General features: G+C 33.6%; 1 protein-coding gene across 2 annotated transcripts in view; it reads right to left on the bottom strand.

Annotated features, from left to right (window-relative positions):
• The window catches only part of SOS1 (SOS Ras/Rac guanine nucleotide exchange factor 1), a 151,233-nt gene that overhangs the window by 61,893 nt on the left and 71,330 nt on the right, over positions 1-18,010 (bottom strand). For both annotated transcript variants that reach the window (XM_070572867.1, XM_070572868.1), the window contains exons 2-5: positions 12,377-12,502; positions 5,644-5,775; positions 3,561-3,725; positions 1,734-1,943 (exon numbers count right to left, since the gene is read on the bottom strand). In XM_070572867.1, coding sequence (XP_070428968.1) covers positions 1,734-1,943; positions 3,561-3,725; positions 5,644-5,775; positions 12,377-12,502 — 633 coding nt within the window. The remainder of the gene's footprint in view (positions 1-1,733; positions 1,944-3,560; positions 3,726-5,643; positions 5,776-12,376; positions 12,503-18,010) is intronic.

Here is an 18,010-nt window from a genome sequence, read left to right as displayed (position 1 = left end):
ATATTTTCTAAAAAAGAGTCCACTGGTTTACCCTCATATAAGTTGTTCAGGGGAGTAACAGTTTTGTCAAATCCTTACAACAGTGAATATTGCCAATCTTAACTTTTCGAAAAATGCTTAGATAATTGAAAAACAAGTACTAGTTTGCTGGAAACAAGAATTACGATTCCAATTTTAATGCAAATATAATGTTCAATTACTATTTTTTTATTTGATTATCAGTGACTATTTTTTTTGTCAAATCAACTGTGAGGCATGATTCATATCCAATAAGATATAGTAGACCCCCAGCGGATGCCTGAAACCACTGATAGTCCGAACTCTCAATATACTGTTTGCCCTATACATACATACCTACAATAAAGTTCAATTTATAAATGAGGCACAGTGAGATTAACAACAATAACTTCTCTTTGGCATATCCGAATTGCCAGCATCACTACTCATGCGCTTTGGGGCCATTATTAAGTAAAGTAAGTGTTACTTGAACACAAGCACTGTGATACTGATATAGTCATCTGATAACTGAGAGAGCTACTAAGTGACTAACAGGTGAGTAGTGTATACAGCGTGGATACACAGGACAAAGGGATGATTCACATTCTAGGTGGGAAAGTATAAGATTTCATCATACTACTCAGAACAGAGCACAATTTAAAACTTATGAATTGTTTATTTCTGGAATTTTCCATTTAATATTTTGAGACTACAGTTGACCACAGGTAACTGAAACCACAGAAAGTGAAACTGTGGATAAAGGGTGACTACTGTACACCTATTTTTTTTCTACTTTTTTTTTTTTTGTGAGGAAGATTGTCGCTAAGCTAACATCTGTGACAGTCTTCCTCTATTTTGTATGTGGGATGCCACTTCAGCACGGCTTCATGAGTGGTGTGCAGGTCCACGCCTGGGATCCAAATCCATGAACCCTGGGCCACTGAAGCAGAGCACAGGAACCTAATCACTATGCCACCGTGCCAGCCCCTACTCCTTTACTTTTTAATGTTGACTCTGCCAAAAACTGACCCCGGTCTCAGCCTTTGTAGTGAGCACTGCTTCTCTATCAGTCAACCACAGCTGTGTGGCTACAGTTCTAGGAATTACTAGAACGCAACTCCCTAAGACAATCTCAACTGTTCTCACTCAGCATTTCCCCAGTACCCAATCTTACTACTGTAAGATCACTAAGTCCTTCTCTAATTCTCAAGATTAATGGCTCCCTCCTCCGTGCTCCCAAAAATACTGTTTTCATACTTCTATTATGGTAATTACCACATTGAATTGCAATTTAATTTGAAGTTTACATCTCTGTCTTGACTAAACTTGAGGGAAGGAACTGTTTCTTGTTCATCTTTGAATCCCCATTGCCAAGTATGGCGCTTAACAAGATAGGCAGAACTGATGAAGTGTTGGTTGAATGACTCAAATGAGTAAAATTAAACAAAAATATCTTCCACCTAAACAAGAGGCTTTATTCTTTGGAGAACATGGAAGATTCTATGAATTTATTTGCACTTATACAATCAGTCTAGTTTAGATTTTGGCTTTTAATTTCTGATGATTAAGTTATTGAAACTGTTGAAGTGACTGCACTCATAGTCACTATGAATTAAATCCCACAACTTAAAAAAAAATGACAAATTAGCAATCATGAACTATACAAATTCAAATTTGAGTAGCAAGGTAAAATTCACAACACATGCAATGATATACATGTACACAATGATACTTACATTAGCTGAAAACAATTTTGAATTGGAGACAAAGGGCTCTCTAAAAACTTTTATAATTAAATTTAGTTCCCTTATGTATTGTCGAATTTCTGCCATAAATGCTTTTACCAAATCATAATAAGTTTGCTCTCCTGAGGTGGAAGGTTCTTCATCAGTTAAAGATAATATATTTATATCTTCTACATCTTGATGAAACATATCCATCAATACCTACACAGTCAGAGATAGAAACAAAAGTATAATAAAAAAGGAATTTATAGTCAAATTTGAAGTTAAGTACCCTAAGTTGTTCTTTGAATACAGTTCTTAAATAATAAAAAGCAGACACACAACTATCTCTTCTTGGATACATTGCCACCACCCCCTCCACAGCTTCTCTAAAACAGAATTCTACATCTAGTTATCACAAACTGCCTCCTTCAAATTCTCTATCGATACTAGTGTCTATCTATTTGTCTGTCTCTCTTGTTAACCTATTACTTCTAATTTATTCCCAGATCCTATCTTGGATTTCTCTCTGAATTGGTTCCCTCCGCTTCATACCCTTGCCATCACCGCCTCATTCAGGGCCTCACCACCTTGTATTTGAACAACTCTTACAGCCTTCTAGTTGGCCTCTTTGCCTACATTTGTTGGAGACTAATCTAAACAACTGGTTTTTTTTCCATGAATTCTACTATTATTACTCTTGCTGAAGCTTATCTTCCCCCTTCTGTGAACTTCTACATTATTATCCCTATAACACAAATAATAGTTTATCTTGTATTACTTTCTGCTTGTCTCACAAATATAAGTACCCCTTCATCAACTCTGGGGCTTGTTTTATACTTCTCTTTCATCTCCTCCCTGTCTGAGCACATAGTACATACTCAAAAATATTTTATCTGATTCATTTAAAAGTATCAAGTATTTTATATTCATTGAAAAATAATTTTAAAAACAAAATACTTATTCACTTAAAAATATCAAAACATTTGAAATCCTTCTTCAGATCAGGTGATTTTTACTCTATATGTTCACATTCTGAAAGAACAAATAAACACTAAAACACAATTAAGTGGATTCAGTAATCAGAAAGAATATTCCAAATCAATAAGAGTATAGGGAGAAAAAACAGAATGAAATGCCTCATCAGAAAATATTTTCTTTTCCGCAAAATCATTTTTATAAAATGAAAATACTGAGACAGTACAGTGTAATAAGAACTTTAGACTCACGCTGATCTAGAGTTCAAGTCTAGGCTTTGAAACTTCTCAGAAAATTCTAGACCAATTTCTTTCTCTCTCTCAACTTCAGTTTCCCTTTTATAAAATGTAAATAAGAACATCTACCTTAGAGGGATTTCATAAGGGCCAAATGAGATAAGTCACATAAATGCTTAACTTTCAATAAATGTTTGCTCTTAAAATTATTATAGTAAAACCATATAAGTAGTATCTAACGAAAGCTAGGTATTGAAATAAAACTCTCAAGAGTTTAGTATTTTTACATTTTCAAAAACTGTTTTCAAGTAAATCCATAACCTTCTAAGTCTTCCAATCCAAATAAAATTTTACAAAATTCACTAAGAGATTATTACTGTTATTAACTCTACTTGTAGCAACACATAAAAGGAAAACTGCATGACGTGTTTAAACACATTTTAATACTATGTATATAATACTCTTTCTGTAAAGTGATATCCTGAGTACTTGCTATTAGGCTACTGGAAATATATCCTAACACATAATGAACAGTTTTATTCTGTCTGAATAGTAATGTTATTAGCATCCAATAAGTCATAAATAAAAATTTAAGAACAAAACATATAGAAGATCAGTATCTTACCTTATCAGCACACATTGCCACTTTAATATCTTGTTTTGTAATTTCATAATGCCGTATATTCCGTACATAATTCCCTACCAGCTTTAAAATGTCTGCAGAAATATACTCTAATACTGCTACTATGTAAACAGAAACCTGGTGGTCAATTTTATAACCTAGGACCTCCTAAAAAATTAAAAGAAAAGCATGTTGAAAAATCATATACTATAAATTTGACGCACTGATTAAAAATAGAAAACATATACAATTTAGCTTCACTTTTACTGAGGCCTGTGATTACCAACAGTATTTAATCTTAAGCGGTTCACCAAGAATTGCTATTGGATACATATCACTATTTGAAAATGTAAACTAAGAAAAGGTAAGGCAAAATTACCTATGATCATGTAAAATATTTAAGTAGTATAGACTACTAAATAGATAAGCCCTAACCCAGGAAGGGAAGCTCAAGTTTGGGGGAAGAGGAGAAATGCTCATTGTGTTACCTAATTTAAAATACCTGGAATTAACTATGACAAAAGAGGTTTTTCCCTTTATGCAGAATAAGGGGTAATATATTATTAGTATCTGGGACTATCTACTAGCCTTATACTTTTATCCTTCTTTCCAAAGAAATCTGGACTTCCCAAAATCCTAGTGGCACATTCCTGGTATCTGAGCTGTATCTATGGAAAAAAATTCATGGTATGTCCTATTGAACAATAGCAGTTATTAAAAGCACATTAAATAGTCCTATCATTAGACTTCAAAGAAAGTATGGGCTTTTGTGGGGCTGACCAGTTCCTATAGGAAAAGAAATTCTATTTTCTAAACAATCCAATTAAGGGGGAAAAAACCCAACTTTGAAATAAGAAGTTTACTTATAAGTTGGGTAGAGGCTGCATTTACCTTTAAGGATATGTAAAAACTATTAAATGTTTATAGTGATAAGGATGTATCAATAAATTGAAATGATATACACAATTAGATCATAAAACTCAAAATTTAGGGTCATTAATACAGCATGCACATACCTCAATTTGTTAATTCTCTTAGAATATACTTCAATGTATGACTAGTAAAAATCATGAGAAGACAAATTATAAAGAAGTATACAATTACTAATAGTTTAGTAATTTCTATAACTTGCACTTATTTCCTCAGACCAGTTAGTAAGACATAGGTAGATATTTCTATTCAAACAACTCAAGTACAACATAACCTTTCCACAGTCTTACATCACCCAAGTGTTTAGCCTTAAATCTTGGAAAAGAACAAACAGATCTGGATTTCCTAAAAGTATCACGTAGAGCCCTGTGAACCTGGACTAAAAGGTAACTAAATCACCTTCTGCCTCAGTTACCTTATCTACAAACTGAGGATGATAACTTTGTTGGGTAATAAAACTTAGAGGTAATATATGCAAGCATTGGCAATTTGCTTCTATTATAGTACGTATAAAATCACTGATATCAAAACTATTAAGGTTTTAATTATAATACCTATATTTTTGATGGGAGAGTTAAATCAATAGTTCATTCATTATATTAAATAAAATAGAAAGCATTAGCAGAGGTTCTAGCAATTATTCTTTCTATTAGCTCTGGAGAAATTTTCAACTGACTACTCATTTAAATGACAAGTAGGACTGGATGGTTTTAGGTGAGCTTTAGTGAATTTTTTTCAAAGACTACAAAGAGACCTATGGCAGTCTCACAGAGGTCTCTACACACCTGATGATGTAAAGGATTAAAATCTCAAGGATTTATGGGGGCAACTGGGTCTAACAAACAAGAAAGGAGTTTTATAAACTCTCTTTGAGTTTCCAGTAAGATGAACAAAATCCACAATTATAACTTTCTTAGTTCTTTCAATTTGCTTGATTATTACTGTTGATATGAAATTACTTTAAATCATGTTGCCCAACTCATACTTTCATATTATCATACCATCCCTCCCTATGACATGAATTCCTGGAAAAATTAAAATGAGAGAATTTTAATCTTCAGTTGTTTCTGTCGTCCATAAAATATATCCTTAGTGTTTGCAAATCATGGGTTTTATTTTGCTTTTAAAAGGCAAGACGGCAGTATTCCAGCTTTACCTTTAATAAAGGATGAATTTTTTCTACTGGGAGAGATAAAGGGTTTCTTCGCTTCCTCTTTTCAATAGCTGACTGGGCATCAGCTATTGCCCACTTATCAATCGGATGAGGGAAACTTTTTTGAACACGTTCCTTGGAAAATAGGAAAATAACAACTAAGCAACAAATATATTAAATAGTGTTCTTCACTTACAATTTACTTTTAAATCAAAGAATACCAAAATCAGGCTTTTCATATATGGTATAATTTATACTACAAACACAGTTAAGGGAAAACTAACTGTCAGTGTATTAGTTTCTTAATTAGGCAATTAAGAGACTAAACATTCCTTGTATTATCTAGGGGGAAAATCATTCTGAATTTCAACCTCACTGTGATAAAGTTAATGGCAAGAATGAATAGATGCCATTTTAAACATTACTTATATAAAATTTCAGGAAACAAGACCTAAGCTTAAGAAGCCAATATCTAAATCCAATTCTCATTCATTTATCCTTACTTTCAATACCAATTACAAGCTCAAGTAGCATTTTGCACTTGAAACCCCTAAAAATTTTTTTCTTTATCTATCACACAAAGGTACTTGACTTCAAAACTGTTTAAAAATCATGGAAATCAACAATTGGTAACAACAATTTTAATACACTGTAGCTCATCATTAGAGTTTGAATCTTCCATAGGTAATTAATTTTTAACAAAATACTTTAATTTCCAGTACTTATTCAATTAGAATTTCTATTGAAAGGGAAAGAATTCATGTTAATGCAAAAGCTGAATTTCCCTACTTTAATAAACTAATGTAATTCATCTCAAATAAAAGATACTTCCATCCTCTCAAGTTTTTAAAATGCACTTTCAGGATACCATAATTAAAACCAGTAGAGGTCGCTATTACATAATTTTAACACACGTTATTTTAAATTGCTCGGTATTTAACCAGTATTATATAAAAATTACTAGATAAAATTAAACATCACTCATGATTATAAATCAAAATAAAAAGTTTTGTCAGTTGCTATTAAAACGGAAAATACAAAAGAGACAGCCATGTGATACTCTAGGGGGAAAAGGAACACGCTGATTCCAGGACATGTTAAGAACAGATTTATAAATTGAGAATAACCCATTCAGGTTTAATAAGTTTTCTCCTTATCTATGTTCAAGGCTAAATCAGTTGCCAAATATAAGAACTTATCATTTTAATTCTAATTAATAGAATTAGAGGTGTGTTGAAAGAAATTATTATAGTTGAAAATAGAGTTTACAAACTTTTTCAACTTGAGAAAGTTATTTGCCAGGAGACTATACCCTCATATAATAAAGGCAATACAAAAGTCCAAAATACTGGGGGAGTTTGGCAGGTGAAAAAAAAGAGGACAAGAAACAAGGAAGAAAAGGGTAAAAGGAACATCCAAAACAAAAATTTGTTTCCTTTTTCCAAATCAATACTATAGACTTGCTAATCCAAAATGACAAGTTTGGATGAGATTTAAGACTAACTTTACCATGGTTCCCAATTCAAATTTTCCCACTGATGGATTTATAACCCGTGATTAACCAAATGGGTATAACCATGGCACAAATCCTATAATGGTATGGCCCTGTGGCTTGCTAATTTTTTTTTTTTTACCTCAACTCATAGTAAATAATTAACTCTTAATACACTTTACATTATATCCTTACACATCACAAACATACTAAACTGGAACAAAGTTTCATAAAACAAAATCTCTTATTATATGTAATACACTGATATTTTTTATTCATTTAAAAACATGTTAGTTGGGCAATGCACTAAAGTGATTTTATGACTTAACTAATGGGTAATGACCTACAGTCTAAAAAGCACAGGTGAATAGTGGTGATAGAAAAGCAGAGGGCCGGCCCTGTGGCTGAACGGTTAAGTTTGCACGCTCCGCTTCAGCGACCCAGGGTTTCACTGGTTCGGATCCTGGAGCGGACATGGCACTGCTCATCAAGCCATGCTGAGGCAGTGTCCCAGATAGCACAACCAGAAGGACCTGAAACTAGAATATACAACTATGTGCTGGGGAGCTTTAGGGAGAAGAAGAAGAAAGAAAAGAAGATTGGCAACAGAAGTTTGCTTAGGTGTCAATCTTTAGAGCAAAATTAAAAGATTAATAATTTCATTGGTTTGAAATGAGAAATTCCACCTTGATTAATATCTAGTGGCTTTGGGAAAAATAAAAGATATAGAGCTAGGTTTGAGATTCAGCTTTGTCTCTTATTAGCAGAACCCTGTCTTTTCCTTTACATAATAAAGGGTTCTAAATAGATAATCTTTAAGATCAATTCCAATACAAATATTCTAGGACCCATGAAAATTCCTACACATGTAGTTGAGTGCAAATCTTCAGATCCAAAGGTACTTTTGAAGTCCTATTAATAGTACTAAAGGCTTAGAATGTGTGGGAGAATTTTTGTTTGTTTGTTTAGAAAGGGAGAAAACATGGAGAAATTACTTGGGAAATCTAAATGTTAATAGAAAACTCAGAAATTACAAGGATTCTTTAGGATGTGAAGGAAAAGAAAAAAAGTTAAAGAAAAAAATGAATGGAAAAGGAAAGCAAACTTTTTAAATTTTAGGATAGGGTTCATGGAAAATAAAACGTCTAAGATAAAGGAGTCTGAGTAAAGCCTGAGACAGATGAGAAGAAAAATTTATCAGCGTCCTAAAAAATGAAAGTTGGTTAAATACAGGACACAAAGGCCAGAAAGGGAAACAGGAAAGACACTACAAATGGAAATCAGTCTAGGTAACCAAACAGAAATAAAGAACAAATATAATTATAAAAGGACAATATCTAAGAAATTAAATAAAGAATATACTTTACCAGGGACATATCACAGAAAAAAATACTACTAGGTTTTGCTTCTATTTTATAAAAAAATATTAAATATAGAAAATGAGGAGATGGAGAACAAACTAGATTGAAACAATTTTTATACACTATCTTTTAAAACTATTTTGAAAAGACAGGGCCAAATAATACATACCCCTCCTCTGCATTTCTAGAGCATTAATATATACTTCCTTATTTCACCTGAACACTGCCTGACAGATAGTAGATACTCAAATATTGGTGGCATAGATTAGTGAATACTGGTTACATCAATAAAACAAAATCCCATTCATTTGGACTATGACAGTTCACAATTTGTGATGATCTGTAGTACAATTTATTAAAACTTTTTCATTAGCATAAGCAAGATCTAGTATGTAATCCATCAGTTTACAAGCACTTTTGAAGTATCTAATTTTCCTAAAACCATAGAGCAACTAAAAATCACTTTCAGTTTTTCATTAAAACAAATCCCCTAAGGGCCAAATATTAAGCAAGAATTGACACTTACTTTGAATTATGCTTATACTTTATAGTAATCAAAATGTATTCTTTAGAAAGACTAAAAATTCATATATTACATTAATTCAGACTGATCTATTTTTGAAGTACATTTTCTTATATGGTCCTCAAAATTTTTTGCTAATTTTGATGAATTATCTCTTACCTCAAAATTTATTCTGAAGGGCTTGCTAAACTCATGGCTCTTATTATTGTAAAAGAAAGTTCCATATAGGTATTAAAAATGTATTAAAGAAATAAAGAATCCTAATGAATGAAGAAAATGGAAAAATATTTCCTGATAAAAGAATCTAAGGCACCATTATATTCATCAATTCATTCATAAATATCTCTGTATCTCTATATTCTTATCTAAATATCCTTCCAGGACTGGTATAGCAAGAAAGCTGTTCGACTATTGTTTGGAAAAGACCCAGGTTTCCATCTTTTTAATTTCTTCTACCATTCTGAGGGTTAATTGTCTATTACATAAAATAAGGAGAGTAGTAACTAATCAATAGCGTTGTTGTAAGGACATAAAAATGTATATAACTACTTTGAAACTACAAAGCCTATTACACAACTGATTGTTATTTCTATTACTCTCATATATTCTCTTCCAAAAAGTCCATTCATAACCCCAAAGCCAGCTCCCTGAAATATCCTATGGCTACATCTATTTTAAGCGCCCAGGTTAAGCACTTAAAAATAACAAAACAAGGCATAAGGTAAAATATCTTTGATACTTTAGAAGTGAGTATTAAAAAGCTATGAAATATCCTTTATTATTTAGAGTCTTGAGTACCTACATATTGAATACATTTGTGCAGGTGGAAGACTGAAAGACTCAGTAATTTTTGAGAATTCATGGAGATCTCCTTCAATAGTGGAAAATTATATATTAGTTTCCATATTAATTAAAAAGAGGAAATTAGATACACATAGGTATAGTAAAATGTATCCGGAAAGAGCTGAATTTGAGTTTGCAATGTTATCAAACTAGAAAATTCCTGGAATGTACCAACATCAGAATGACAAGCAAGACAAGATCTGTAACTCTTTCTAATATACTAGGCATAGGGTTGGATGCTGCAGTTTATAAACACTGTGGGAGAACCTAACTAGGATCCAAAAGAGCAACTGGAACTGTTTATGAGGAGAGTCAGGCAACCAGTTCTATTCAAGATCGACTCGGAAGCCCAATGTAATAAGTGCCTAAAGGAAATTATGAATAAAAGATATTTGACTTTATAATTCAATGGGAATACAGGATAAAAATTACTTTAAAAAATTACTTACTTTGAATTACTTAAGAAATCAGAGAGAATTACTATTCCATAGTACACAATGTTTTCTACATCCACAACTTCTGTAATTCAATGTTCCTTAATATTTCTTTGCCTCAACTGAAATCTGAATCTCCCCTGAAGATTTCTAGAGCAGGAACTGCTCTTGTCCCAAAACCCATAAGATGGTGGATTTAGCATCTTTTCCACTCTCTAAGCTGCTTCTGGAACATCACTCTTCCACTGTCTATATAAAGTCCTGCCATCATCCTATGTGACTTTATTGTCTACATTAAAGAGACATAAAATACCCTGGTCTCTTAATTCCTTGAACACCCCATCTTAGGGACCTTCACCTCTAGTCCGGCCACCACTACACACACGGGCACATCCTGCTTTGTAAATATGTTACCAAAAAAATCTTAAATTCCAACAGCTCTGTCCCTGATCCCAATCCATTCTTCTATTTCTCTCACTCAGATAGTCTAGTGTTATCAGTTCTCTGATCTTATTGGGAAATCTAATACGTTATTCCTTCCACGTTTTTCCAATCTACCTGCCCTCTCCTATGTGGCAGGATAGTTTAGTGGAATGTATACCCCAAAAGCTTAAACTTTCTGCATTAGTGTCTTGGCTTCACTACTTATTAGCTATGACCTTGGGCAACTTATTTAACCTCTGTGTGCTTCAGTTTCCACATTTATTCATTCAACATACATTCCTGAATGCCTTCTCAGTGCCAGACATTGTTCTAGGTGCTGGGGATTCGGCAGTTAACAAGAAAAAGGTCCCTGGAGCTTACATTCTAGTAAGGGAAAAAACAGCACCATCTTCACGAGATTATTAAAAACTTTAAATGAAATATAAAACATGGAAGTGTTTAGACCAGTGCACGAAACTACTGCAAGCACTCAAATATCAGCAATTACTACATTTCACTTTTTTCCTTATCCATTTAGAGTCTCTGATGCTCTCTTTTCAGCAGTTTCTCATTGGATATGTCTATATAAGTATCCCTCAGCCCTCAGGGGAACAGAGCAGGGCCTGGGGTTGATACAGATACCTCCTCCCCAGTCACTGTGTGCTATAAAATCATTATTACATTCTATGTGTGCTGTGTCCTGAACAAGGTTGTAAAGCATTGCTTTACCAATTTCCACGACTCCCTTCCCCTACTGTTCTGCCACTGTACACCCAAGGTGAAATACCATTCAACCAAACTATTTTTTGTGTGCCCATATTTTGAGTACTGCAAAAGAAATGTCACAAAAACCCAAAGATTAGTACCATTATACACTCGAGGTCATTAAAGTCAAATGTTGCTTCATCATTACAAGAAAACTTTTATATTTCCAGCTCTATCTCCCATTTTCTAGGGTTGGTACTTCAAATCTTCTTTCTTCTCCTCTCAAACTTCTGACTCCTTCAGAACTCAATTTAGATGCCTCTTCTAAGAAGCTAACCCTAAGCCCCAAAGCCTACATTATTAGCTTGCCCCTTTTATGGTTTCCCACATACCCTTTGCTCACAGTACATCACATTATGTTATTGCCCATATACATATCTGTATCTCCACTAAACTATAAGCCCTAAAAAGACAAGGGCCATGTCATCTTTTAAGAGATCACAGAAATTCCTTCCTAGATTTTTAGACATTTCCCTCCCTTCCAATTGATGAAAAGGGGTTCATTTACTATCTAAAATGCATGTAACAACTTAAGATCAAAAGATTAACTGAAATGCTTTTGAAACAATAGCTGGCTTTAAAAAACAAAAGAAACACTTGAACATATTCCACTCTTAAAGACATGAGTATATACATCATTCTAACATCAAGTAGTTCAAAACAAAAGTTCATTTTATATTGAAAGCAAAACATGGAAGAGTGTGACAGCTAAAACATAAACAAACTACTATCATATACCCAATAGACAGTTAAAATAAAGCCAGTCTTCATTTTTTTAATACCATATATATATTTCGTGAAACCAAAAAGCAAACTCTTTCCCCCTTCACTAATATCAGAATAAACACACGGATTAGATATATATAAAGTAAATACAAGGCAAAATTTATCATACCTCTACATCTGAAGCACTTCGAGGCTGAGCTTGGCATAGCATATTTAATAACTGCAAAATTAATTCCTCAACATACTGAAGAGCATCATCACTAGACTCAAGAGTAGGATGAACTTGCCCCTGGACCTATAAACAAAAAGCAAAGTAATTAAAATGTGGGTTTGTTTCATCTAATTATACAAATAAAACAACTAATTTTTTTTTGCCTGAGGAAGATTCACCTTGAGCTAACATCCATGCCAATCTTCCTCTATTTTCTAGTACGTTAGCCACCAGCACAGCATGGCCACTAACAGAGCATAGTAGGTCCACGGCTGGGAACTGAACCTGGGCTACCAAAGCAGAGCACACTGAGCTTAACCACTAGGCCACCAGGGCTGGCCCTAGATAATTTTTCTTTTTATGTGGGTTTATACTCAGGAACATGGTCTGGCTTGCAAATACAGACTTGAATGTTATGATCCAGAAATCAGGAGTTCTCAACCTTTTCCCCAACCACATGCAACATACCTACATGCTTACTAACATGCTCCTGGAGATTCAGATACCTAACTACCTAATTTCAATATTTTTTTTTCCTTAATCCATCGTTACCCTGAGGTGTAGGAATGCAGAGAGGGAGGAGGAGGATGAGCTGGGGATACAAATGTAGTTTATATGGTTTATGCTGAGAACTAGTGGTAGACTGAACATTTTATTCAACTTACTGCTTGGGCAAAATTGACCTTCTATGGGTATCTGTCCCTTGTTTAACTCCATCTTTCCTACTAAATGATAAAATCCAGGAGGGATATGTCTTATCACACCAATCTAACTCCAGCATCTAGCACTGTGCAGGGCAGATAATACAACCTTGATAAATGTTTGTTAAACACAAAGTCACCCTGTATCAAAGGACACAAGAATGGGCACTTTGACAATTTGTGACTGTCTATGCTTTCGGAAGATAACTTGATGGTCAGTCTTTCATAAATGCCTGATAATCTTTACCTTCGTTTTCCTCAATAATTTCTTTGGAGGCACCTCAGGCCACTCGTCTCTGTAAAACTTAAATTCTAATAACCAGCATAATAGTCTTTACTTGCATCCCATTGTCACTCACCATGGGTCAAAACTGTTCCCTACTTAAAAAAATAGCAGAAAAATCAGTTCCAGATATCACATGTTTCAAAACATGCTCAACTATCCAAAGGCTGGTAGAGCATTCATTGTATGAAAGTGCACGGTACTAACTGGCCAAGAGCATTTAGTATGGTCTGTCCTACTGCACCTCATTAGCTGAGAGGGTATGACAGCCTTAGAGCATGGGCAAATTTTTATAAACAGCGTACTATATAATGAATTTTTAAAATATATGTTAAAAGTATATAGATATGTATATATATGTACAAAAGTATTCATAATACTTACAGAAAAATATTTTAGAGGCAAATAACATTATGACAATTCAGAACTTGTGAGGAGATGTGACGAAGTATGAAGTTTAAAACAACTTATTATTTTACAGGTGAAGAAACTGAGCCTCAAAAGGCTTTTAAGTCATTTCCCCAAGCACTTTTGGTCATATTTGGTATAGCAATTACCCACCTGATTGTAACTGATCTCTTTACAAATCTCTTTACTCTATTAGATGACTGAATGGGTGTGCAGCTAAAATTATGGAAAGAGTTTGGACTGGAATCCAGAATTCGTGCTTCTCAGTTCAGTGCTTTCTTTTCACCATGTTATCACACTTCAAAATGTGTTGGTACCAAACTTTGTAAACTTACTCCTCTTCAACACTTAGCATGATTAAACTACCTTTTTCTAAAAAAAACCTGGAACTTGACAAAAGTTTTGTTTTTATACATTGAACTGCATGCCCCATTGGCTTAAACTGTCTTCTCAGATACCGTTTACCTTCATGGCTAACTTACCTTCACTTAGCAGTGAATCCTACCACCACATGGTGGGCTTTTGGTGGGGGAGCTCTCAGTCAAGTTCTTTTAAGTTTTAAACTCTTTTCTTAATATCAGTGACACAATCTATTCTACTTCTCTCATTTCTTTGTTCTTTTCCATTTTCTTGTAGATTTCCCTATCTTCCTCCACTCCTCACATGTGGGTTCTGTCCTTGTCTGTCTGCTCCCTTCTACTGTTCTTTCTCTCAAGTAATCTCATTTCCTTCCACATTTTGCACTATCACCTGCATGGATGACACCAAATCTATCTCTAGTCCTGACTTTTTTCCTGAGTTTTAGACTTATACTTCAAATTACTTGCTAGATATCTCCACATATCATACCAAAATCTCAAATTATTATAAAAAGTTGAACAAGAAAAACTATATCTCACACATAGAACTGTATCTCACAAATGAATAAATAAATACATAAATACTTATTTTAGAAAAACACAGTATAGACAGGCCCTGGTTCCACTAAGATGTAGTCCTGGAAAATGTTGCTATAATTGGGGGTTATATTCCCGTCTAAGGCTCCAGTATCACATAAACTATAGCTACAGATTTAAAAACAACAGAATTTTAGAATTAAAAAGGCCTTTAGAAGTCATTTAACTCAGTCCCTCTATTTAGCTGATGAGAAAAAGGAGATACTCACTATCTTGTAGTTAACTAGTAATGCTGTAAGTACTGAACCTGGGCCTCCTAGAATCTAGGCCAAACTCTTTCCACTAAATCCTTGACTGTCAAACCTGGAAGAATCTGGGAAGTGTCCTGGTAGTCCCATCAGTATAAGCAGTACAATTCCCATGGACTGTACTATTTATGTAGTGGGCTTCTACAAAAAACTTGGTTTGAAGCATGTTGTCATACTTTAATAAACATCGGCATGTCATAAATGCTAATACAGTACTATAAATCTTTATTATGTAAAAGGCAAATCTGTAATCATTGATTACACAAAGGAATCCCAATCTATTACATAAAATTATAAATATACTAAAAATAAGACATAAGGCTAAAATGCTAGAGATAATAAAAATTAAAATGAAAGTAATCAACAATAATTCCAATTAACTTTTAAAAGCATTAAAGCCCTTTGAGGAAGTGGGTTAGGTACCCCAAACACATTTTAGAAAGTGTTCAGGAAAGTGTAAATTGATCAGATTAAAAAGAAACAACAAAACCAATGTTCTTTGTTTTTCAAAGAAACCCATGGAAACAACATAATTCTTCACTAATATAGCATCTCCAGCTGCTCTTCAATTTACACTTTATGCTGAAGCAATTCAAACTATTTCCAGTTTGCTCAAACATTGCAGGCAGTTTCACTCACAAGTGGTCTTCATGCCTATTATTCATTCTCTTACCCTTTCATCTACCTATTTGACTTTCAAACCCCAGATCTCACCTCATTTGGGAAGACTTCTTTGTTTCTTTCTAAGGCAGAATTAATCTTGTTCATTTAACTGATTTATTAACTCTATTAAACACCAGACCCTGTTAGGTGCTGGATATGCAGAGATGAATCAAAAATAGTTCCTGCTCCTATGGGCCTTATATTCTGCTCTGCGTTAATCCTTGTACTAGGTACCACACTTTTGTTATCAGGTTTGTTATACTGAATTATAATTACATGTTTCCTTGTCTATTTCCTCTATTGGACAGTGATGCTCCAATTGGGCAGGGCCTTGTTTATCTATTCACAGAATCATTTTCTCTTTACTTTTCACTCCAAACCCCTGACATTCAGGGAATACTCAAAGCCTCTGTGTTGTAGGGGTAAGAAGGATAAAATACTTCTTTCTTGGAATTAGGATTGAAAAAGGGTGGTGGTAAGGCTAGAGAGTCTGGTTGAACTCAGGAGATAAACCCTTAGAGCAGAAATCATTCAACATACAAAAGCAGTTAGAACTAAAATAGAAGTTTATTATATAGAATCAAATGAACTGTATATAACCACAGTGGTGAAATCTCTGGTTGAAAACAGACAAACAAGCTTGATACTGCTCGTAATTGAGGCACACAGAATTCAAATGCTGATTAAGTTTGACACCTTGTATGATACACAAAATTTGAGAAATTCAAATTCAGTTTTACTTATTAATGGTTACTAATAGCCAAGTAAAATCTATTAGCTAAATAAATCATACATAGATTTAGGCTTAAATAGAAAATAATGCATGATGCCAACTGTTGTAAGTTTCTGGACATTCAGTTTTATCATATCTTAAATCTGTCAAATTAGGATCACAAGGTTGATTCACATAAGAGACCAAGAAGTTATTTTCTTTCTTAAAAACAAAAACAATACTTCAAAACCTCTGACTGAAAAATATGGGGAATGGTAAATGTTTAAAGACAAGCAGAGCACTAATTCCTGAAATACACCGACTGTGCTCTTTATTCTTTCAAGGAAGATGCTATTAAGAGATTTCTTTAATGAGCAGACAGAGTAGTATCACATTTCCCATACAGAGAGAATAAAAAACACTTCTCTTCTACGAGATAGTGTTACAGCTAAAGTATACCATTCCATCCAAATGGTAGTCAAAGATACTTAATAGATGAAATGATCCAAATTACTCAAGACTGTACAGAATAGGTTATTCTGCCAAATCTTACAACAGCCTTCAGAAGCAATCTACAGCTGACACCTACTCTGTGTGTGTGTGTGTGTGTGTGTGTGTGTGTATGTGTAGGAGCAATTGGGTTTAAACTAGATGTGGGTTTTCCCTTATATGCAGTTTTTAAAAACATTATATTTTATACTGACATTTACTGCCACAGAAACCTTCATATACTTCTTTAAATGTAATTACGTAATTTAAGTAAAGTAAATGCAAAAACTTCACTAAAAATTAATGATAGCTATGAATAAGAATTTTATATGCTCATGACAGTACTTCTTTTAAGGTATAATCATCATATTTAATCAAAGATGCCACCCATTGAATTTTAAACCTTCCTTAAAGATTGCCTGCTTCTATCTTGACAGTTCATTTTATCTCTAGTAATTTCTAACAGATTCAGAAGCAACGTTGTTGGCTATTATTACCAGATTTTGTGGAATCTGAAAAAGCAAAGGGATTAGGTCTCTATCAATTCCTAGTTGTTTGATACTTGAGTCCTCTAAGTGTATTCAGGATCCTCTTGGGTAAACTGCCAGAAAACACTATGTTGAATTCTGATGAATCTTTAATAGCCTTTTCTAGCTAATGGCTCTCTGAAGAATTGGAAAGGCTTCTAGATTGTATTTTATCACATCTTGAGCCCAGATCAACTATTTTTATTTATAAATGTAACAGGAAAATTTGAAATAAAGCTAGTATTCTCAAACCTTACCATGTAAATAATAAAGATTTAGATTGTCAAATCTCGTTCTCAGTGTTACAACAATCGTTTAATCAATGTTTGATGTTTTAGGTGCTCATTTCCCCTCACTGTGAAATTTATCCAAAAATCAAAGCAAAACTCCTTTGTAAAAAAATTAAGAGACAAAAGTAAAACAAATCAGATAACTTAAATATTTTCCATAAATAAAATTGACTAAAAATATTTTCTCATTTCTTGGGGCCTGTTAATTAGCCTTTAGGCTGTAACAATCTTTTTTTTTCCTGAGCTCCTCTTATTTGCTGGGAACTCAAAGACAAATGAGGACACGGCATCTGCTCTCAAAGAATTTAGCTTACA

This window comes from Equus przewalskii, chromosome 14 (genome assembly GCF_037783145.1).
Source record: "Equus przewalskii isolate Varuska chromosome 14, EquPr2, whole genome shotgun sequence".
In the NCBI taxonomy this organism is placed as follows: Eukaryota; Metazoa; Chordata; class Mammalia; order Perissodactyla; family Equidae; genus Equus; species Equus przewalskii.
Note: the sequence above shows the minus strand (reverse complement) of the source record. Positions and strands in the feature narration are given on the sequence as shown.